Source organism: Prionailurus viverrinus, chromosome C2, assembly GCF_022837055.1.
Source record: "Prionailurus viverrinus isolate Anna chromosome C2, UM_Priviv_1.0, whole genome shotgun sequence".
In the NCBI taxonomy this organism is placed as follows: Eukaryota; Metazoa; Chordata; class Mammalia; order Carnivora; family Felidae; genus Prionailurus; species Prionailurus viverrinus.
The window spans coordinates 111,044,946-111,069,372 of NC_062569.1; the positions used below are offsets into that span (position 1 = coordinate 111,044,946).

At 37.5% G+C, this 24,427-nt stretch overlaps 1 protein-coding gene across 23 annotated transcripts in view; it reads left to right on the top strand.

Annotated features, from left to right (window-relative positions):
• The window catches only part of ABI3BP (ABI family member 3 binding protein), a 265,227-nt gene that overhangs the window by 53,071 nt on the left and 187,729 nt on the right, over positions 1-24,427 (top strand). For all 23 annotated transcript variants that reach the window (XM_047874847.1, XM_047874857.1, XM_047874848.1 and 20 more), the window contains exon 2: positions 12,239-12,418. In XM_047874847.1, coding sequence (XP_047730803.1) covers positions 12,239-12,418 — 180 coding nt within the window. The remainder of the gene's footprint in view (positions 1-12,238; positions 12,419-24,427) is intronic.

Genomic DNA, 24,427 nt, shown 5'->3' on the forward strand with positions numbered 1-24,427 from the left:
TATTAATGGTTTTGTCTGCATTTACTATTAATCATTTATTTAAGTCTTAAAAATAAGTGTGTATTATAAATAAGAAAATGTTTAGTTTTATTTTCCTGGTAAATAGGATAATGTAAATAAATACCTGGAAAGAAAAATTATATATGTGTGTGTGTGTATATATAGATATATATTATATATGTGTGTGTGTATATATATATATATATGTACATATATATATATATGATTTCCCTTTATTCTCAGAGAAAACTGTACTACAATATAATCAACATTTTAAAATATAGTAATTTTCTGTACTGGTTAGTAAGGACATTGGGTTTGAGCTTGGTGTTGAGGAGAATAACCCATGACTTCCAGTGCTTTGATGCAACCTCAGATGCAAGATCTTCTGGCCAAGCATTGGTAATTTCATGTTGTTGGAGCATTTGCTGCATCCCTGGGGTTGCAACTTTCTATGAGTTTGCTGTGGCTGAACCAAGAAAGATGGCATATGCAGATTTCTAAAGAAATTATGATTCCATGAAAGATTTTGAGGGCATGAAGAAGACTGGTATCTTTCTGACTGCAAAGTGATTTGGGGATGTAAAGAATTCCTTTAGGTTGAGTTCCATTGAAGTTTGTCACTTCACTTGTCCAGGACCTGTGTTCCTGAACTATGAAACATGAATATTGGGTTATGGAATAGCTTCTCTTGATAAATAAACAACTAACAAATAAAAAACAATAGTAAAGGGGCATCTGGGTGGCTCAGTCAATTAAGTGTTGGACTCTTTGATTTTGGCTCAGGTCATAATCTCATGGTCAAGATTGAGCCTTGTGTTGTCCAGCTCTATGCTAAGCCTGGAGTCTGCTTGAGATTCTCTCTCCCTCTCTCCCTGACCCTCCCCTGCTTGCCCACATGCTTGCTTGCCTGCTCTCTTTCTCTCTCTTTCTCTCTCTCTAAAAAAAAAAATTGTAAATCAAGAGAGGTTGATAGTCTTGAGACACAGAAAGATGTAAAAATGTTGATTTTAATAATTATCTGAATACTACTCAGTGAAAATAACAACAAAAACAACTACTGATACATGCAATAAAGCTGGTAAATTTCCAAAACATTATGTTGAGTGCAAGAAGTCTTACATAAAAGCGCATATCATATGACTCAATTTCACTGAAGTCTCCACCAGGTAAAAGTAAACTATGGTTTAATAAAAATAAGAACAAAAGTTGTTTCTGGAAGGATGGAGTGGAAACAGACTGAGAAAGGGCACAGGAGATTTTTTAGGTTGACAGTAATATTCTAAATCTTATCTAGGTTTGAGTTACATAAGTGTATGGTATTTGGGAAAAAATCAGCCATGTAGAGATAAGATTTACATATTTCCTTATATGTAAATTTTATCTCCACAGAAAAATATAAATAAATATTGAATTCTGGTTAATGATATGCATACTGAAGTATTGAGGAGTGAAGAGTACTGAAGTATAATTTATTTTGAAATCCATTAAGAAAAAAGATGGATTGATGGATGGATAGAGAGACAGATAAATAGGATGAAAGAGATATAGCAATATTTAAGTCATTGTCTCTGGATAGTGACTTATATGGATGTGTCCTGCACAATTCTTGCACGTTTCTCTGAAATTTTTTATAATAAAATGTTAGCTCATTGTATTTCCCAGTCTTTAAATAGATTGGTTAAAGACATATAACCAATGCTAGAAGTCAGAGAAATTTTCCAAACATTATTAAACATTTTACCTTAGGAGTCTCCAGAAATTATAATTCTAGAAAACTCTAATTCACAGAGTTTATTCACAGATCAAAATATATGTAAAATTCTCATGATAGGAAACTTAACAGCATGGTGGGTGAAGTTCTTTTTTCTCCAATAGAGTGTATCTGAAAATCTCTTTCAAAAGAAATTGGGGCCATGAATTTTATTTTTGAGGCACTGAATTTCCAAAGAGTAATAATAGTTCTCAAACTTGAGTGTGCATCAGGATCACCCAAACAGTTTGGTAAACTACAGGTTGCTGCTTCCATCCCAGAGTCTCAGATTCTAGAGGTCTGGAGTAGGGTCTGAGAATTTCTTCTCCTCCTTCTCCTTCTCCTCCTCATCCTTCTTCTTCCTCTTTTTCTTTTTCTTCTCCTCCTCCTCCTCATCCTTCTTCTTCTTCCTCTTTTTCTTCTTCTTCTCCTCCTTCTCCTCCTCCTCCTTCTTCCTCTTTTTCTTCTTCTTCTTCTTCTTCTTCTTCTTCTTCTTTTTCTCCTCCTTCTCCTTCTCCTCCTCCTTCTTCCTCTCCTCCTCCTCCTCCTCCTCCTCCCCTTCTTCTTCTTCTTCTTCTTCTTCTTCTTCTTCTTCTTCTAATGTTTGTTTTTGAGAGAGAGAGAGAGACAGACCATGAGCAGGGGAAGGGCAGAGACAGAGGGAGACAGAATCCGAAGCAGGCTCCAGGATCTGAGCTGTCAGCACAGAGCCCAATGTGGGGCTCAAACTCATAAACTGTGAGATCATAACCTGAGCAGAAGTTGGACACCCAACTGACTGAGCCACTCAGGCACCCGAGAATTTGTACATCTAACAAGTTCCCAGGTGCAGCTGATGCTCTAACTGGGAGACCATTCTTTAAGAATCTTGGCATGGGGCCTATCCGCCCTTCCATCAGGAGCACCTATTGCCATTACTCCTTACTTAAAATAGCAAGAGAATGTGAGCAAATCAACTCCAGGATTTTCATGAAAAGTCAGAAAAAGAACAAGAAGAAGAGAAATGAGTTTTGTTAAGTCTCTTCGCCTATTTGATTTCCTATTTTTATTGTATGTACATTAAAAATAATAATTACTAAGAATATACTGGTTGTCTAAAGTGGCACAGGCAAAGTATTACAAAGTAGACTTTGAGATCTACTTCCCTACTTGCATTTGGCATATTTCCATGTAATAAAAACCATTTTTGTGTTAGTTTAACAAAACTAAGTACATCCTTTCTTTACCCCTCTCCCATCAGATCTAGAGCCCCTCTGCTATAGCCACATTGTACCATTTGTACGAATGATGCTGCAGTGAAATCGTTGACTTACCCATCTGCCTGATTTACTAGATGTGACAGATCATAATTGAATGCGTATCACTAATGCCTCATATCTAGTAGTGAATGAATATATAAATGAAAACCAGATGAATGAAAAGACATATCTCCCAATGCAAATACAGAACTTATTTAGATTTTGTTGTTTGAAGTTAACCATGTCACTGCCCCCTTCCTTTATAGAAATATATGCTTATTGGTTGCAGGTGGTTGTCCCACACTATCAACACGTTCCAAAGTTTAACTTTTTAAAAATATTTACTTATTTTTGAGAGAGAAAGATACAGACAGACAGACAGACAGACAGACAAAGCATGAGGGGGAGATGGTAGGTAGAGAGGGAGACACAGACTTGGAAGTGGGCTCCAGGCTCTGAGCTGTCAGCACAGAGCCTGACCTGGGGCTTGAACTCACAAACCGTGAGATCATGACCTGAGCCAAAGTCAGATGCTCAACCAACTGAGCTACCCAGGTGCCCCCTTTTTAAAAATTTTTAAAAATATTTATCTATTTTTGAGAGAGAGAGAGAGAGAGAGAGTGAGAGAGAGAGACAAACACACTCCAAAGTTTAAAGAGGAATTTTAGGAGAATTGGATTGAGGGTGTGTGCACAAGTGACAACTGTGTATGTCTCAGGATGAGATTTTTCCTTGAGAATGAAAGGCTGTTGACTTAAGCAGTCTATGAAAAGTAATTTTCCTGCTTGGCTGTTGGTTGGGTGACAAGGTAGGTAATGAAGTAAAATAATTAGTCCTGCTAAGAGGTGATGACATGTCAACATTGGCAGGTTCAGTCGGTCTCATTCAGTTATCCAGAGTCACCAGACGACGAAGTATTGGCCTGAGGAATCAGGGCAATGGGAATTCCCACCAAAGGGAAACTGTGTGGTTGTTTTAGTTGAAATGGAGCTCAATTACAAGAACAGCTGGGCGAACAGATATAAAGTGCTCCGTTAGGAAGAAGACATTTTCCCTCTCAGATTTCTGTCAAAATGGCATTTTCTTCTAAATTCAATAGCAAACATTCTCCAGGTATTGGGTGACCATAATATCCTAATAAAAAGTTAACTGGTTGACACCTGGGAGTTATGGCTCAGTAGGAATTGTTCAGGTGTGACTTTATAAAGGGAGCTCTTCACATGAGCTGGGACTTTTTATTTCCTGAGCTCTGAAAGCACGTTTACATGCAGGAACATGTCTTCCAGTGGCAAACTCCCCACAAGGCGCTGGAGAGAGAACATGCTGTTCTGCTTGCACTAGAGCACAGATCACAGAACGTTGTAGGTTGAGCATCCTGCTCACACTGATCATGTATGTGTAAGGTCAAGTTCTGAGTTTCTTTAAAGGCCCCCATTCCCATACTCTGGCATCTGTCCATGTGGCTTATGGTACTTTTACCCTACTTTTTCTCTACACTTTTTTAAAAATGACATTTTTCTGAAAATTTATAAAAGTCTTGCTTTATATATATCTGAACTATTTTCATGAAGATTTTTCCCCTTATGTTTTCAGATCTGAATTCACAAAACACAAGTAGGGATGCCTTCTGTTCGCCTCTAAAGCTGTGTGCTGTTAATTCAGCCTTTCCTGAATGCCCCAGATCTCTTTTCATCTGTTTTTCTTATTTAGATTCCTGATTCATCACCTGAATTGTATCTATTGAGTGAAGTAATTTCATTGGTACATTAGAAAGCACAATGTCCAAAATGTGGCTGAGCCCCTGTCTTCCTTACAGGTGGCATCCCACCACCCATATCCCTTATGGCCAGTGTCAGCAGAATCAGAAGGCAGGGAAGATGGCAATCAAAGGCATGAAGGAAGAAGGGCAGAGTGGGTGGGAGCAGCTTGAGGCCTATGGGAAGAGTTTAGAGAACTTCAAGTTAGCCTTATAAAGTTGTAAGTAAGCAATTATTTCTGCATGGTCTTTGTGAGTGGTTAATGTATAAGACCATAAATAAAAGATGAGTTGAATGATGCCATTTAGAGTTTTGCAGTGCACAACTCAAACAACTGTCAGTGGTGTCCCTGTTTCCAGAAGACATGTTGTACAGCTGCTACATGTTTACTGCACACTAGCTCTTTGCAAGCTGTCATTAATTCTCTACTGGGCCGTGGTAAAACTTCATTCCCAAAGAGTTGGGAACTTCACTCCCAAAGAGAGTGACAGAGCTATGTGGGATTTTGAGAAGGAATTCCATTCTGGAGATCCAGAGCCTATGTTTAAAATTATGGTTTGTATAATTTAGCATTACAGTTCAATTAAATGCAGTCAATGCCACCAAATATGGTTTTTGGAAGTTTTTGAATGTGTTGTCAGATAGCAACTGCCCTGCTTAATACATAAACTCAAGATGTGACCATAAAGACATTGGGCTGTTTTCCACCTGCAATTCACTGTGTAAGAAGAATATAGAATGCGTTTGAAACTTAGAATTGTCAGCTCTGGGAAGATAATAATGCCTAAAAAGGACTTGCTGATTTTATATATGTACCATTTATATAATGTGAATAAGAATATTAGGCACTATTAAAAGTACTTTCACCAGTGCTGTAATGGCAAGATGATTGAATGACCTTCCATCAGAGGAAAGTCTTTCATCTCTGAGAAAGGCTTATTACTCAGAGATGAGGAAGGTCATGCCATGCCCATGCTCTAGTGGCATGGTATCATGCCAGACAAGAGATTCAACCACATTGAATTACATAAGTAGTTTGCTTTGTTTTGTTTCTGGGTCATATCCCATTGTATGGATAAGCCATAATGTGTTTATCCATTTAACTATTGATTGACAGTTGGTTTGTTACCAGTTTGGTGCTGCTTTGACTATCTGCATACGAGTCTTCATACAGCTTTATTTTTCATTTCCTCTGGAAAAATACCTAGGAACGAAATTGATAGGTTATTTGGCAGCTGCCCAACAGTTTTCGCAAGTGGTTATACCACTAAACGTTCACATTCAAAATGTGTGAGGGCTCCAGTTGTTCCAAATCTGTCTAACACTTGTTAGTGACAGTCTTTTAATTTTATCCGTTCTTGGGAGTGTGATATCTTACTGTGATTTTAACTTGCATTTCCCTGAAGACTGATTATGTTGACCAGGAGTTGGTAAACTATGACCTGGTAGACAAATCCAGCCAACTGCCTATTTTTATAAGTACAGTTGACCCGTGAGCAGTAGGGGTTTGAACTGCACCAGTTCACTTATACACAGATGTTTTTGACAAATACAGTACTGTAAATGTATTTTCTCTTCCTTATGATTTTCTGTAACTTTTTCTTTGCTCTGGCTGACTTTATTGTAAGAATACAAATATAGAATACATAGACAAAATATGTGTTAATTGACTGTTTATGTTTCCAGTAAGGCTTCCAGTCAACAGCAGGCAATGAGTAGTTAACTTTTTGCAGAGTCAAAAGTTAATGCAGATTTTCATGCGTGTGGTGAGTTAGTGCCCCTAACCCCCATGTTGTTCAAGGGTCGACTATGATAAACAGACACGTCCATTGGTTTACAAAGTGTTTGTAGCTGCTTTTGTGCCTCAGTGGCAGAGTTGACTAGTTCTAGCAGAGAGCACTTGGTCTACAAAACCTCAAATATTTATCATTTGACCACTTACAAAAAGCATCTGATGACCCTGGTGTTCAGCATGTGCTTGTTGGCTATCACATATTGTCTTTAGTGAAGAATCTATTTAAATCCTTTTCCCTTAAAAAAAAAGTTATATTTTGTCTTCTTATTGAGTAGAAAGAATTCTTTTAAACATTCTGAATTCAAGTTTTTAAATAGATACACATATTGCAAATACTTTCTTCCAATTTGTACTTTGGCTTTTATTTTTCTTGTTAGTTCTTTTAAAGTTCAAAACTTTAAAAATCTGATCCAATTCAATTTGTCAGTTTTTGAAATCTATGCTTTATCTGTCATATCTGAACTGATGGGAATTAATTTTATTATTTTGATATCTTAGAAAATTGACTCTGTATAAAAAAAGGCACTAAATAAGTTTAGGGGTTGGCAGTATAAATGGAATGTGTGTAACAAAAGAGAAACATACTACGGGTGATAATCAAGCTTGTTCTTTTAGTCCTGAAACAATTGAGTCATTATTCTTTTAAATATAATTTATTGCTAAATTGGCTAACATACAATGTGTACAGTGTGCTCTTGGTTTTTGGGGTAGATTCCAGTGGTTTATTGCTTACATACAACACCGAGTGCTCATCCCAACAAGTGCCCTCCTCAATATCCATCACCCATTTCCCCTCTGCCCCACCTCCCCATCAACCCTCAGTTTGTTCTCTGTATTTAAGAGACTCTTATGGTTTGCCTCCAATTGAGTCATTATTGACATCAGTATTATAGCTATTTTTTTTATTTCATATCTTATAGAAATTAATGTTGATCTGGTTTTTTCCTAAATTTGCAATTTAGAATATTTTTGATGTCATTAGTGTTTTACAACACTGAGAGCATATTTTTTTGCTGCTACACTGATAGATAATTTTTACTTTAAAAAGAGAACTTTAGTATCAATTTTCTCTTAAGGTGATTTAATCAACTTGGCTAACTATGTATCAAACTTTAGGCCACACTCTGAAATATTTTAGAAAGTATAGGATAACCTTAAGAGAGCCTAGACATAAAAGAATATATCCTGTTGAATGGGTTGGAATGGTAACTCCTTTCTCACTGATCTGTGTCTGGATGTTTATAATAGTTTAGCTAAGTACCATGTGTTTGGGCTATGTTTCTTGACAAAGCTGAAACTGACCACAGCCACTCAGAACTCTGGGGTCAACACTAAATGCCTGCTCAGTACCTGTGCCTATAGCAAAGCAACCTCCGGTTGATCCAGAGAGTTCTCTGAGCTTACAGTGCTCCACCTTTTGTCTGGTGTTCTTATCTCAGTACCTCCTAACTGATTTTAATGCCACAGGGCATGTATTTACTTTTAAAAATTAAAAGAGGATTAATTCTAATTTTATTTTGAAAGACTTTTTTTTTTCTTTTAGTATTTCACAACACCCTTTTGAACTATTTGGAGATACTCTAGGGTGTTGCAAAAAGAGGATTAGAAACAACTGTTCTAGATCCAAGGTTCTACTTTACCAATATGCAATCTTTTTTCTCAACCATACTGGTGTTGTTTTCCTGGAATGTTCACATTCTTTATTTTGTCTCACTCTTCATTGGCAGAGGCTTTATTTCTCGTGTAAGATACAATAAAATGTTCTTCCAGGACTCTTACTTCTCTGTACTCCTGGACTTTTCTGGGCAATATATATGCCATTTTACTTATAAATGTTTTTCTAGTTAAGCTTATATCATGTTCTATTATTTTTCTGTTAACTCTACCTTATGTCATTCACCAGAGGTTTTCATACAAACATTGAAAGATAACTGTCACCACAGGACTGTGTTCCAAAGCATTTAATTAGAGTTACTCAGAATGAAGCATAATTTATCAAAGATTAAAAATTATTATAGGATGCATGGAGATATACCCTAAAATATTGAGGGATATTGTCCAGTAGTATAAAATTGAATACTAGTCCAAACATTCATTTGAAGCAAAGCTTGACAAAATTAATCAGATTTAAAGGGCAAAAAAGGTTAAACTCTTTGCTGAGCACTGAAAAGACCAATGGTGTAATAACTCAATGAGCGAAGGCATGTAAGGAAGACAAACCAAGGATAGAGGGAATCCATACTGCGTGACAATGTGAGCATAGGTGAAGGTGCATTGTAGAATGTGAGAAGATTATACTGGCCAAACAGAAGTAAGATAGGTTGAAAAGTAATAAAGGAAGCAGTAATGTGTGTCAGGGTAATTATAAGGGACTTGAATTCTTAGCTCCAAAGAAGGAACTGAGATGATCGTCTCAAAATACCATGTTTGTGATGCTGCTTTGAGGTCAGATTTGTCTGTGTGCATCTCTCTTTCTTTTTCAGGACTTTTAAAAATTTAGCTCCAGAGAGTAGGGTGAATTAGAATTTTGGAAAAAGTTGGTCAGCTAAATGCCAATTCATTCAAAGAGTTACATGATGTTGATATATTTGCAAAAGGGAGAAAGAATGGGGTCATGAAAATTCCCGTGCAGAGGAAATGAGAATAATTCCACCTTGTCAGTTGGTAATTCTGTTTACAGCCTTCTTTTTCCTCACTTGGTGCAGCCATCCCTTCCACTTTCCAACGGAAGAGGCCTATCAGGCCAAAATGTATGAGCAAAGGTCTGATGTAATGATGCTGTGAATCTTGGCCCTTAGTCAAACATGAATGCAGCCTAAGTACAGTGAGATTCCTTCTTCTCTGCTTCCCAACAAGGGGTTGGAAATAGGCCAGTGGGTTTTGATTTACTGTGGGACCTGATAACCTTCTAAGGTAGTGGTATATGTCTTTGACTGATATTTGTTCCATTCCATTGAGAAGGGTGGATCTAGGCACATAACTAAAAAGAGAAAATTTGGCTTGGACAAAATCTATGTTATAGCTAAAGTATAAACCCCCCTCATCAAAATCTAATGAAGTTAGGACAAAACACCAGCAGTTAGCATCAACTTGAGTGTCATGGTCTGGGTGATGGGGTCACCCCTTACTCTATTGGGTAATGATGAAGTTCTCAATGGCAACAGAGCAGGAAGTGCAGCTTAGTGAGAACTGAGATCCAGTTTTGACCCTGCACTTAACTTGCTGAGTGACAGAGGAGTGGCTGCCCTCAATTTAGTTGTTTGTGCTACGAGAGAATTGCACAGGATGAGCTAGATTAGATGAGTCTTCCTTGGACTTAAGATAAGCCACCCAGTATCTCCGGACTTCAATTTTGCCACAACTATAGGAATAGCAATTTGAGATTCTAGAAGTTTATAGAAATTTTATCAAATTCTTAGAAAGTACAAAGTTCTATGTACATATGTAAAAATAGTGGTACTGGCTGGTGAGGTCAGAGAGTGGTTCCCACAACCTGGTATCCAAGAAGGGGCTGTCTTTATTTTTTCAAAGGCCTATTGGAATCCTTTTATGTAGCTATATTGAGGCATTCCAGGCTGATTTTGACTGGGATAGTATAAATTTAGTGTAATGACTTTGGGAAGCCCATGCTGTTCAGAGGTGCTGACTGGTGTTAATGCAATATAAATCTTTGATTCGTGAGAAATAGAATGTGGATTACTAAATTAATAAATGCAATCTTTCCCGTGGGCAAAATATTTTGGGAAAAAAAAGAAATCTCTATGGAATAAAGAAAGAAAATAATTGAGGTCCACACTCTCTTATCTTAAAACTCTTGGGGCCAGATATGTTTTAGAATTCAGAAAATCTTTGGATTTTAGCAATGTACTAGGTTACATTGCTAGTACAATGTACTAGTAGTACTAGTTACTTACCTCTAGTAAGTAACTCTTCAGCAGGGCTTGGCCAGCACCCCTTAATTAAACATACTAACTTTCCTACAATTAAACATGTGAATAGTCACGCAGACTAGTCAGTAAGATTCAAGAAAGACTCAGTGGCCTCATTATGGTTCAGATTGGGTTTTGTTACCAAATAAGTTTAACCTAAATCTACAAAAAACCTTACAAAGTGTTTTGGATTTCTGAACTGTGGCTAAAAGGTTATCTATGGCCTTCATTAAGTAACAGATTATTGGGGCGCCTGGGTGGCTAAGTCGGTTAAGCGTCTGACTTCGGCTCAGGTCGTGATCTCGCGGTCCGTGAGTTCGAGCCCCGCGTCGAGCTCTGTGCTGACAGCTCAGAGCCTGGAGCCTGTTTCAGATTCTGTGTCTCCCTCTCTGACCCTCCCCCGTTCATGCTCTGTCTCTCTCGGTCTCAAAAATAAATAAACATTAAAAAAAATTTAAGTAACAGATTATTGAGCAATTACTATGTGCCAGCTTTAAGATAGTGCCATTTGCAGGACGCCTGGGTGGCTCAGTTGGTTGAGAATATGATTCTTGATTTTGGCTCAAGTCGTGATCTCACAGTTCATAGGATGAGCCCCTCATCAGACTTTGCACTGACAGTGCAGAGCCTGCCTGGGATTCTCTGTCTCTCCTTCTCTTTCTGCCCCTTATTCATGTGTACATCCTCTCACTCAATAAATAAATGAAACATTAAAAAAAAAAAAAGATAATGCCGTTTTCACTAATCTTTGTAAACAACCCCTCAAAGTGGACATTGTTATCCATGATCCATAATTTTCAAATCAGGAAATTCAGGGTCAAGTACTTTCAGGGAGTGGCCAGAGGATACATCGATAACTAAGTTGCAGAACTGGGATTTGAACGAGGCTCCTTCTGGCCCCAAAGACAAAACACCATGTCGTTTACTCACGGCTTAGTCAAGACCTCTGGTTAGTGTGATGATCTGCCACTATTGCCTACACAGTTAAAAAGAAAAAAAAAAAAAGCCTTGAAAATTTAATTAAGATTTTTCTCCTCAGTCTGCACAATCTCTCTGGGAAAGTTCATCAAATGATTATTTAGAAACTGACAACATCCAGGTGGATCTGTGTTCTTTTCCTGAGCATCGCACTTGAATATTCAACTTCCTGCAGAGCATCTCCATGCAGTTCTCTCACTGACCCTACCAGTTCCAAATAGAACTAAAGGTTTTCTCCTCCACCTGTCTCTTCTTTCAGAACTCCCTATCCTCCCATCTCAGGTACCCTTAAGCTGTCTCCCAGCCCTCACTCCTGTCCCTTTGTTTCCATCTCTGTTAATCACTGAATTTTGCAGGAATACAGCTGGAGGGCAGCATTGATGAGGCTGGGTATTTTCAAAGCGCAGTAGCTAAATTTACTAATTAGACATTTCAGATCCTTTGCCCATTCCGACAGTATGTATAAAATGAAGCTTTTGACTAATTACGGATAACCAAAATAGCCTTAAATACCATCTACCCGCTCAATAATAAACTACTAACTATTAAGCCCTAAGATTTTCCTTTGTGTTCTAGACTGCTTTATACGTTATTTAGTTTGGGTTTGGGGATCTCAAAATTACCCATGTTTTAGCCGTTTAGGTGGGTGTGTCAGAATATTGGTTAGCTACGTAGACCGCGTGCTTTCTAGCGACAATGCCTGTAACAACTAACCTTTGCTCCAAATTTGCTCTGGGTTGCTAAATCAGTGAAATAATAGCCTGGTACTTTTCTGTTGCCATCTTTAGGTAAAAGGCCAAACCTGAAAGTCCACATCAATACCACGAGTGACTCCATCCTCTTGAAGTTCCTACGTCCAAATCCAAATGTAAAACTGGAAGGTTTTCTCCTGGGTTATGGCAGCAACTTGTCACCAAACCAGTACTTCCCTCTTCCAGCAGAAGGGAAACACACGGAGGCCGTGGTCGGTAAGATGTGTGGGTTTCAGGCAAGGGAAGAAGACAGGTCGCAGGTAATGGGCACAACACGAAATAGAAATCTTGAAGGCAGGCGTCCTTTCTTCCATTCTCAGCCAAACCAAATGCCGAAATTACAAGTTATCTTCATAATTGTTGTAATGGATACAGCACAGTTCTTTACATGAGAAAATATGGAATGCGTACTTTGCGTGTACTGTGGAAATAATCAGCTTCATTGTCACTATACCGACAATCCCTGACCATAGAACTTAAATTGCATAGGAAAAAAAATGACCTAAAATGCCTCGTTTTAGCCTGTTTATTTGGATCAATTTTTCTCTCTGTTTTATCTTTACATTCTTCTGGTAGAAAATAGAAACTAGAGCTTTTTGGGCATGTCTTCATGAGAAGCTACCCTTAAAAAGGAAAAGAAAATATATTACATTTTTTAAAAATTTTAGCATATTTCAGACAAAAAGATTAAAAGCTTTTACATGGATTATAAAATGTTACATTTCTTTGAAAATGTTTTTAATCCCATTAAAATGTAATTTGAGGATGTAAGCATCTTTAAGCCTTATTCAGAAAAATTATTTGCACGTAAACCTTTTTAAAGATAAAATTTTTAGGAAGGGGATTATCTATTATGAATGCCTTCAAAGGCTTTCTGAAAAGTCTCAGATGAGATTTGTATTTCGCTCCACTGCTAGGATTATTGCTAAAGAGCTTTTGCATGAAGTTCCCATGTTTAACCATGTATTTGAACTATCGTACATCAGATCTGGCATTCATGCATATACATGAGGAACGTTGCATAAATATTTTTGTTCGTTCTTTACAGAGAAGTCTGTTGTACTTTACAATCAGACAGGAGAGTAACATTATTAATGAAATGTCTAGACTAGATTTTACCTAAGATAATTGTTTTAAAGCAAACACATTACACTTTGTTGCCAAAAAAAAAAAAAAATTGAGAATTACGCACTTTTGACAAATGTTACAACACTAACCTTGGATCATACAAACCATAAGGAATTTGAAATTTTGCAAATATTCCCTCACCACATTCACTCTTTACTACAAAAGGTGCCTGGAAGCTGTATACTCACTCTCGGCACAAATGGAAGCAGGTCTCCTGACCCTTTACTTATTACGTATTGGAAGTAATGCTTTATTTATGATAGTTTTTCCCCTTGTTCTGTAGATTGAGAATTTGGTCAGTTGAAAACTTCCTTTTCATAAGAGGTGAAAGACTTTCAGTCTTAAAAAAATAGAAGTAAGGTTGCTAATGAAAAATATGTGCAGAAAAGTAAAGAAAATTTTCTCTTATAAATATACCAAGCTTTCAGTCGCTCAGTGATGAGGGATAATCAAAAGGACAAAATATACTTTTATTTATTTACTGTTGTTGTCATCCTTTGGAATTTTTTATTATGAGAAGTTCAAACATGTAAGGAGGGCAAATATAATGACCCTCATGGTTTCATTATGTAACTTGAATACATATCACTGTTTTGCTCTCGTGTTCTATGTATTGTTCATGTACACCATTTTTTAAAATTAGATTTTAAAGCATACCTGGATACCATATTTTTAAAACTGTGAACACTCCAGTATGCATCTCTAACAGATAGGAAATATTTTTAGTAATGCCATGTCTTTATCACATTACAATAATAATTTTACAAAATCATTTGCTGCCTAGTCCATATTTAAATTTCTCTGGTGGTCTTAAAAATGCCTTCTTAGAGTGGTTTCCTTTTTGAATGAGGATCCAAACAAGGTATACTTGTTACATTTGGTTATTATGTCTCCTAAGTCTCTTTCACCCTTTCTCTACTCCCTTTTTAAGTGTTATTGATTTGCTGGAGTACTTGCCTCCTTCATCCTGGTCCACATTCTGCATTTAACTGGTTGCTTCCATTCTGTAATTTTTAACTGGTTTCTCTATGTCCTACATTTCCCGTGAAAAAATATGCAGATTTGGAAGCTGCATTAAATTTATATTCAGCTTGTCTGGGGAAATAAAACTTTATAGATGGCACTGTGTATTTCCTAAACCTCACGAAAAGAGGTACATAAATGGCTGGCATCACGCTTAGTGATGTTAAGACTGTTTGGTGTGCCTGGGTGGTCTCAGTCTGATCCCTCCATTATAAAATTCACCATCAAATTTTCACATAATAGTTCTCACATTGATTGATGGTTATTACCCAGCTCCATTATTTCATACGGAGCTTATAAAATGGCAATTTTACATTCTAGATACATTCTAGATATAACCTAATTCAGTTTTTCTTTCTGCATTTTTTTAGCTGAAATTCTACAATAAAGAATTTTTTTATTTTTAAAATTTTCCTAATATACTATTTTTAGGAAGGGCAGGATAAATTCTCATTGTAATAAATTGGTGCTCTGATAATCTCCAGTTGTGACCTATAATATTGTTTTATGATAACTAACAGTGTATTGATTTTATATTTTTATATTTTTAAGGTTTATTTTTGAGAGGGAGAGAGAGAGAGAGAGAGCGCGCGCGCGCCAAGCAGGGCAGAGAGGGGCAGGGAGAGAGGGCGACAGAGGATCTGAAGCAGGCTCTGTACTGACAGCAGAGAGCCCGGTGGATGTGTGAGATCAGACCTGAGCCGAAGGCAGACGTTTAACTGACTGAGCCACCCAGAAGCCCCAACTGTTATATATTTAATGAGGTTTAATCAGTATATCCCTTATCCCACCCTTATGATCCTTCTCATTAGCTAGTTTGCTTATGGTTGGCTGTTTACCTTGGTTCACTATTGAACTGTGAATTTCTTGAAGTCAGGGTTTATGTTATTCTTTGGTTATTTATAGCAGAATGATTTACATTGAATACATAGGCAGTAATGATTGTGGCTCTGGATTGAATAGACTCAAGTTCTGTGTAGAATATTTAGCCTGGAGGAGGCCGGGAGAGTTAGTCTGATTTAGGCCCTTGTCATCAGGCAAGTATATTTCTAAGCCATCTCGGGTAGATAAAATATATCACTGTGTATCTTAACGATCTCTAGGGACAAAGATTCCAGAACATCTCCTGGAAGGCTATTCCACGTAGCCCTTTTAAAACTTTTACCTCATCCTTTAGATAAATGTGTTCCTTTTATAATTTCCTTTCCTTCTAGTATTCTAGTGGAAGAGAAAAAAAGTTCCTCTTCTTTCCCTTTCCATCCTTTTTGCCAAAGGATCTGTGTGCTTCTGCTTTGATTACTTCAAAATGAACTTGCATTTCCAAGTTACACGTTATTCTGTGGTTGCCTAAGTTTATTACTTATCGTCTTTCCTAATGATTGAATTTATGTTAATTACTCCTAATTGATGAAGCAGCTATTAGTTTTTTAGTGCTGCTGTAACAAATTACCATAAGTTTGGTGACTTAAAACATCACAGACGTGGGGCGCCTGGGTGGCTCAGTCGGTTGAGCGTCCGACTTCAGCTCAGGTCACGATCTCGCGGTCCGTGAGTTCGAGCCCCACGTCGGGCTCTGGGCTGATGGCTCAGAGCCTGGAGCCTGCTTCCGATTCTGTGTCTCCCTCTCTCTCTGCCCCTCCCCCGTTCATGCTCTGTCTCTGTCTCAAAAATAAATAAAACGTTAAAAAAAATTAAAAAAAAAAAACAAAACAAAAAAAAACATCACAGACGTATTATCTTACAGTTCTGTGTGTCAGAAACCCAACGTGGCACTCTCTCTCTGGGGTGAAATAAAGGTGTGGGCGGGGGTGAAAAGTCTTCCAGAGGCTCTGAGGGAAGAACTGTTTCCTTGCTTTCTGCAGCTCCTAGAGGCTTCCGCATTCCCCTTCCACCTTCCAACAACAAAAGTGAGTCAACTGCTTCTTATTCCACAACGCTCTGAATTCATCTTCTGCCTCCCTCCTCCACTTTAAAAGATCCCTTGTGATTATATTGAGCCCAGCTGGATAATCCAGGATGCTCTCCCTATTTTAAGATCAGCTCATTAGCAACCTTATTTATATCTGTAACCTTAATTCTCCTTTGTCATGTAACCTATTTACAGGTTCTGGGGATTAGGATTTGGGCAAACTTTGAGGGACTTTGATTCTGCCTGCCGCAAACTGCCATGTTTGATATTTGTGTCTCTTATTTGTGCCACCAGTTTATTGTATGATCATTCTCAATTCTGTTCATCTGTAGAATAGCAATAAAATCTATTTTCCACAGATGTGATGTGGGTGCATTAGTGAATTCAAGATTATAAAGTGATGAGTTGAAATCCCTTGAGTGCAAGCTGCTGTACAAGAGCAAAGAATTATTGCTTTGTGAAAAGAGCATAACTTACAGCCTCTCCTCCTACTTTCTTCTGTAATGAGATAGTAGCCTTTGTCAGTTGCATTGATCTATATGAAAACAGGTTAACTTATTTTCATTTTCCAAATAATGTTAAGTGCCACATTGTGACATGTTTCATTTGTTTGATGTGTTGAAAAGAGTCCGCCATGGAAATGAGAAGCTGTTGATCATTCAGAAATACTCAAGTTAGCATTTGGTGACCTGTGGACTAAAACTCTCTTACTAAATAATCATTTATAAGTATTTCTATATTTATTTTAATAGTGGTCTCTTATCGAAAGAGGCATTTTCAGAAGTTACATACTGGTCTTAAGTGTAAAACTAAAAAACAAAACATTCCCCTTTGCTATTTATTCATATAGAACTTCTGCAGAAAAATTTATTTCATCAAAATCTTCTAAGATTTTAGTAGATTAATTGGAGCCATGAAAAAAAAAAAGGTAGTATTTTGCCAGGGGACTATTCATACATATTAATGGCCGTGAGAGTGCTGCGATGATGTGATAAAACATGATTCACATTTAGAAGATCTAGGTTCCTATATCCTTTTTTTTTCTTAAACCCATCTCATAAAAGTTCTCATTTCTGGTTTACACATCCAGGCATTGCTTTGTCACTTTTAGTGCTCAGCTGTTGGTAATTTTACAAACATCCAATAAAGTAAAATATGAGAAGCTTTTGATATCAAATCTTTATAGACTCACACTTTCTGATGTTTTCCTGACATCTACAACTATAATCAGTATCACCTGGGAAGGAAAGCGTTGTATCCCATCACTTATGTAGTGCACATTAAGGAGTTATTTCAGTACCCTTACTGCAAGAAAAGCTTGAATTGAAAATAAATCATATAGTTATCACTACCACAAATTCTGACCAAAGAATCTGTCTTCCAACCAGGTGTTGGGACTCAAAGGGATTTAAGAGGGCAAATTCCCTGTCCTGTTCTCACAGCTGCTAACTCTTCCATTCACTGCTCTTATAGGGCGTGCTTCTCTCCGGCAGCCGGGGGTTTTTCAGTCTCTCCCTCATCGCCATCTTGCTCCTTGCTCCTTAGAATGGTTTCTGGGCTAGTTAGGGGAGCACACAGTGCTAACTGCTCCCAAGATGGTCTGCACTGGAGAGACCTTGGCCCAGAAGGCTGACATGTGCTTTCTAGGGAAGATCCATGTCTACCCAGAGAACCAGCGTGACGTGGGGTAAGGTTATGCATGTACTTTTGAGTCAGACAGACCTGGACTCAAATTCAGTACAACCACTTACTGTGGAGTAGTTCTGGTAAGTCATTCTCTCAGTTCATTTCTTTTAAATAAAATACAGAAAAACCTTTCAGGAATGTTGTGAAGATTATGAATAGGTCATATAAGGCAGCTAACATAAACCCTAGTACAGAGTAGTATGTTTTATAAGTTTTGTCAGTTGCTTTCATAATATGCTGAGTGGTCCTGGATAATTTAACCTTTCTGAGCTTTGTTTGTTTCAACTGCTAATAAGAAATGAGCTCAATCACCGCTAAAGTTGTGGTCCATGCTAAGATTTAGTGCTAGGCTGAAAACCTTGGTCAGAGTGGTGGTCTGTCCTGTGGCTCTGTTTTCTCTTTTGATTGTTTTATTGGGGGGGGGGGGGGGAGTTGGGAAAATTGTAGAGGTATGTTGTTCTAACAAAGCTGTCAGTAACTAAATAGAAGTAACCAAACCCATGTCTTTATTATACTTAATTAATGTGGTTTTTTTTTTTTTGGAAGGGACAACTCCCAAAATAGATTAAGAAACTAAAGAAACAGCAAAATTTTAAGACGATAACACTGCACCCTCAGTGCACACACTCGCCTGCCGTCGTCATGATCATCCTTTAACCGTTAAGGGGCATTTCCTGTTTGGTGCACTTTGCCAACTGGAGTCTTCAGGTGCCTTTTAGATTCTATAAGAATGGCCTCTGAAGGAGAATGAGGTGAATCCTGAAGACACAGCTGGAAGAGTTTATCATCACTAAATTTGACTTTTCCAGTCTGTCTTTATCCAGTGAAGCAATTTTTAGCAAGAACATAGTAAGAATTTTCACCCATTCTAGTAAAATAGAGATCAAGATAAAAAGCACGACACTATTTCAATCACTAAACTGATGGTAATTTTATCTCAGCAAATTGAGGTCAAAATTTAATCATCAGTTTCTTATTCTGAAATTTCTGTCTTTTAATTTCATGGGGGGAAAATTGATTTTAAAAATTTGAATAAGATTATGATTATCCAGAATAATATAAATTGTATTTTAAGCATACAATATATATATTCCTTTATATTATCAACACCCCTACATGTTTGTGATTTTTTTTTTAATTTAGGAAAATTGACATACTAGTTTCAGATGTCCACTCTAATGATTTGATATTGTATATATTGGGAAATTATCACAGTAAGTCTAGTTAACATCCATCACCATACATAGTTACAAAAATATTTTTTCTTGTGATGAGAATTAAGATCTGTTCTCTCAACAACCCTCAAATATGTAGTACATTATTAACTATAGTCACTATGCTGAACATTAGACCCCATGACTTGTTTATTTTATAACTGGAAGTTTGTACCTTTTGACCCTTTCATTCACTTGGTCTCACTTTGTCTCCCTAGCAACCACCAATCTGTTCTCTATATTTATTAGCTTGGTTTTGTTTTTGTTTTAGATATATCTAAACATATAAATGAGATTGTACTGTATTTGACTTTTCTGTGCTTAGCATAAGACCTTCGAGGTCCATCCACATTGTTGCAAATGGCAAAATTTCATTCTTTTTTTAGTGACTGAATAATATTCTTTGTGAGAGAGAGACAGACAGACAGACACTGTGTGGGTGTGAGAGGTGGAGAGAGAGAGACACTGTGTGTGGGTGGGTGTGGGGATGGGTGTGGGCAGGTGTCCATCCATTGATGGACACTTGAATTTGTTTCTATGTTTTAGCTGTTGAATGCTGCAGTGAACATGGGGATACATAAGTCTTTTTGAGTCAGTATTGTCATTTTCTTTAGATAAATACTGAGAAGTGGAATTGCTGGATCATATAGTAAATCTATTTTTAATTTTTTAAGGAATTTCAATCCTATTTTCCACAGGGGCTGTACCAACTTACATTTTTTTTCTTCAAATTTTTATTTAAATTCTAGTTAGTTAACAGTGCTATATGGGTTTCAGGAGTAGGGTTCAGTGATTCATCAATTACCTATGACACCCAGTTCTCATCATAACAAATGCACTCTTTAATACCCATCACCCATGAAAGTTCCCTTTTCTCCACATCCTCATCAACTTTTATTATTTCTTGCCTTTTTGATGCTGATCAGTGTGAATGGTGTGAGGTGATGGGTCATTATAGTTCTGATTTGCATTTCCCTGATGATTAGTGATGTTTAGAATCTATTCATATGTTGGTCATCTGTATGTCTTTTTTTGGAAAAATGTCTATTAATTCCTCTGCCCATTTTTAATTGGTCTGTTTTTGCTATGAGTTAGGAGTTCTTTATATATTTTGGTTATTGACCCTTTATCAGATAAATGATTTACAAATATTTTCTTCCATTTGGTAGATTGCCTTTTCATCTTGTTGATGGTTTCCTGTGCAGGGCAGAAGTTTTTTAGTTTGAGGTAGTCCATTTGTTTATTTTTGCTTTTGTTGTTTTTGCTTTCGGTGTCAAATCCAAATATCATTGCCAAGGCAAATGGCAGAGAGCCTACTGCCTATATTTACTTCTAGGAGTTTTATGGTTTCAGGACTTATGTTCAAGTCTTTAATCCATTTGTGTTAATTTTTGTGAGATAGTAGTCGAGTTTATTCTTTTCAATATGGGTGTCCAGTTTTCCCATCACCGCTTACTGAAGAGATTGTCACTTCCCCTTTGTGTCTTCTTGACTCCTTTGTCATAAATTAATTGACCATATATGTGTGGGTTTATTTCTTGGCTGTGATTTGGTTCCCCTGATTTATATGTATGAGTGTTAATGCCAATACCATACTGTTTTGCTTACTATATAGCTTTGTAATGTAGTTTGAAATAAAAGTGCATGATACCTCTAGCTTTGTTCTTCTTTCTTAGGTTTGCTTTAACTATTTGGGGCCTATTGTGGTTCTACACAAATTCTTACAATTTTTCTACCCCCCATACATTTTACCCTTAATTTCTACATTTATATAGAAAGCAAGAGGAAATGCACAGTATTTTCTTTCAGCATTGCAAACTGTAGAATTTCAGTGGTTTTTTCTCTCATAGAAAGGTTTAAGCATGCTTTACTCATTTTTATGGAAGTGGGATGAAATATAAGGTAATGCAAACTGCTATGTATTATGCTGAGGATAAATATATCACCTTAATGATGAAAAGACATGAATTTTTACTTTAAGTGTCAGGAGGAAGGTGGGGGTGGAGTCACTGAAGAAAAATAGCTGAGGTAGAGGTTGAAGATAACTGAAGGAACTATATAAGCACTTGATTCCGTTGAAGAATAATGAACGAGGAGCAGGATAAACTAATGGCTAGAAAAGACGAAGTGCCAGCCTTGGCAACCATCTCAGGCCCTATCTTCCTTGGCAGAATACTTAAGGATTAATGATCTTAAACAGGAGGATGTGAGAGGAGACAACAAGATAGCAGCTAGTAATGCATACAAGGCAGTCCCCAAATGCAGATGGGGGATGATAATTATGCAGGGGGAGTTAATCTTACTAGTTGACTTTTACAGATAAGGAAATGAGTCTTCAGGAGTTGAAGTCAACTTTGTAAAATTACTTAGGTCATAAGCGGCAGGTCCAAGGTTTGAACCCAGAGAGTCTGGCTCTAGAAACTGAGCTCTGAAACTCTACTGCCTCTAAAACTTTGGGAATTTTACCTGTTCTACAATAGAAAGTCCATAAACCACTGATAGGTTGCTTCTATAATGTCCTTCAAACAATAAACAGGGAAAAAAGGCCTTGTATTCTGGAAAGAGCCATTGGCTACCTAACATATTAAGGTTTAAATGAGTTAAAATACATAAAGCATGTCCTGGGTCCCCAAAACTTGTTCTCTCCCACTCTTTGAACCACCATCGCTGTCTCTAATTATTATGAGATCCCCATGTGTTAAGACTTACCTCCTCTGCTCTCTGTGAGGCCATTTCTGGCCAAGGCAGTCAATATCTATGTCCCTCTCTATGGGTATCCTAGAGGCTGAGTATTTTCTTTTACCATAATTTTTTTTTTAATTTTTTTTGATGTTTATTTATTTTTTGAGAGAGACAAAGACAGAATGTGAGTGGGTTGAGGCAGAGAGAGAGGGAGGCATAGAAACTGAAGCACAGAGCTGTCAGCACAGAGCCCGAAGTGGGGCTCGAACTCACGAGATGTGAGATCATGACCTAAGCCGAAGTCAGATGCTCAACTGACTGAGCCACCCAGGTGCCCCACCATCATTCTTAATAAATGACTATTTGTTTTTATTTTTGTGTGTCTTACCTGTTCCCACACTGTACCCAGATAGAAAACCCTCAGGAGCTAAGGACCTTAGAGGACTTCCCTTTTTACCTCCATTGTTGGCGTAAGAATGAATGGCAGAGATGCAACAGAGAGACCCAGGAAGTCTGAAACTGCTATGGGTCATGTCGAGGATAGATTTTTCTCTTTTGTTTAGAACTGTTTTTGAGAATGTCATCTAGTTCTTTCTCTGGAAATGGTTTTACCACTTGGGAAGTATTTGGCTTTGAATCTTCCAGATTAATCCAAATATTTCATTTAAAAGATAGGAATCTCAAAATCACTTGATTTTCTTCTGAGGTGCAAACTTTAGCAGAACTTAAGTTTCAACAAAGTTTTTTTCTTTTTAAAGAAATTGGCCTAATAGATATCAAGTTAATATTATGCCATCGTTTAAACAGTTCACCATGAGTTTATATCAGAAAGGCCTGGTTTCATAATAGATGACCATCTTGCCATGTTTTGATAAAGATAACATCTTTTCAAAGTTCTATTTTTCTGTTGGATTCAAATGTATTGTTTTCATGGACTTCCTGGCCTCACCAAACAATAGATACTGTCTCCCAAGTTGATATTTCCTTGGAAATAAAATAAATTTACAATATTTCAATATAAAGCATGACAGGTTTTTTTCCCCCTCAACCATAGTGGACAGTGCACAGTGACCAAAATCTAACTTTAAAAAAATCATCCTTAATTACATCTAAAAGGGTTCCCCAACATAGCTCATGGCCCTCTGGTCATGGGCCAAAATGAAATTAAACCCTATCCCAGATTTGTTGCTTTAAGAGCCTTGCTGTTAAGATGCCTTAAATGGAAAGACAGCTGCCAGTAGAAAGATAAATTGGAGTATGTGGAACAGATACACAAGAACATACATAACTTCAAAATTTCCTTTACTTTGAGGAAGAGATCTTCCAACCAAGGAATACAATCAAATCGCAGTCTCCTAATGATCCACATGTTATTTCCTTACTTGTTTCATTTTCCCTGGGCACTTAATGCCTAGCACTGAAGGATCATGCTGGAAGTGCTGTGTCAGGAAGGCCAACTTTTGGTTATATTCTGTTTTGGATTTCTCCCTGTTTACATTATTTGGTTTGGTTTGTTTTCATTTGTGTCCGGTCTCACCAGCTGGTGAGTTCCTTGGTGCCAGAGCTGGGTCTTCCTTTCCTTCATGTACTCCGCAATCAGGGAGGTTGGATCTCTGGTGTAGGAACTGACTACCTGGAGTTAGATTGGAAGTTGGCTGGAGGGTCTCCAAGTCAACAAAATAAAATGCCTCTATTTGTCCAGAGTGGTAATCTCTGGGAGAAAAAAAAATATTTAACTGTGTAAATGCATTGACCCTACCCTATTTCTCAGGCACAGTTATAGTTTAAGCCTGTTATTCTGGCACAGTTAGTACTGCTCCCCTTTCTCTCCAGCATCCAGGTTAGTGAAACAATTATATGTTTAATACATACTTAAGAGAAAGCCTTGAATTCTTAGCATAGAGCCCAAGTCTTTCACCATCATATTCCAGGCTAGTAGCGTAGCCTTTTCTCCTGCTACTGGGACACTCCTCAATGAGAAAAGAGGAACAAAATCAAGAAGAGGTTTCATACAGGCTTGCTTTTGATGAATTCCATTCATGGGCATGTATAGGTTACTCAACAAATGCTGGAGTACAAGTTCTCACCAAGCTGTTTACTGATGGTTTAGTGTGGGTGACCCCCTATGAGCTGGGCCCAGGCTTCACAGAAGTTACATCCTCATAGTCAGTTTGTGAAGCACAAAGTATTATAATCCTTCTCTACCCAATGAAGACAGTAAATCCCAGAGAGGTTAAGAAACCTGCAAGTGGCAGGCTGGCTCCAGAGCCTGTGCATTTATTCGACAACCATGCCACAGCCCCTTCCCCATGGCATGAGGGGATTCTCTTACCTTTGAGCCTGTAAAAGCTCCTCTTGGGATTATTCCTGACCCCTGAGCCCTTATCGCTACATGGTAATGCCAAGGTACACATTGAAAATGAAAGAAAAATCCCTGCTGATTTGAAGGCTTTGACTTACTACCTGCTAGCTAATGTGACCTAGCTTTTATGATTTGAAAGAAAAATACCCAAATGAAGTCCTGATTTTTTTATAGTACTTGCTGTAGAGATAATAACAAAGTGATGAACTCACTGGAAAGTG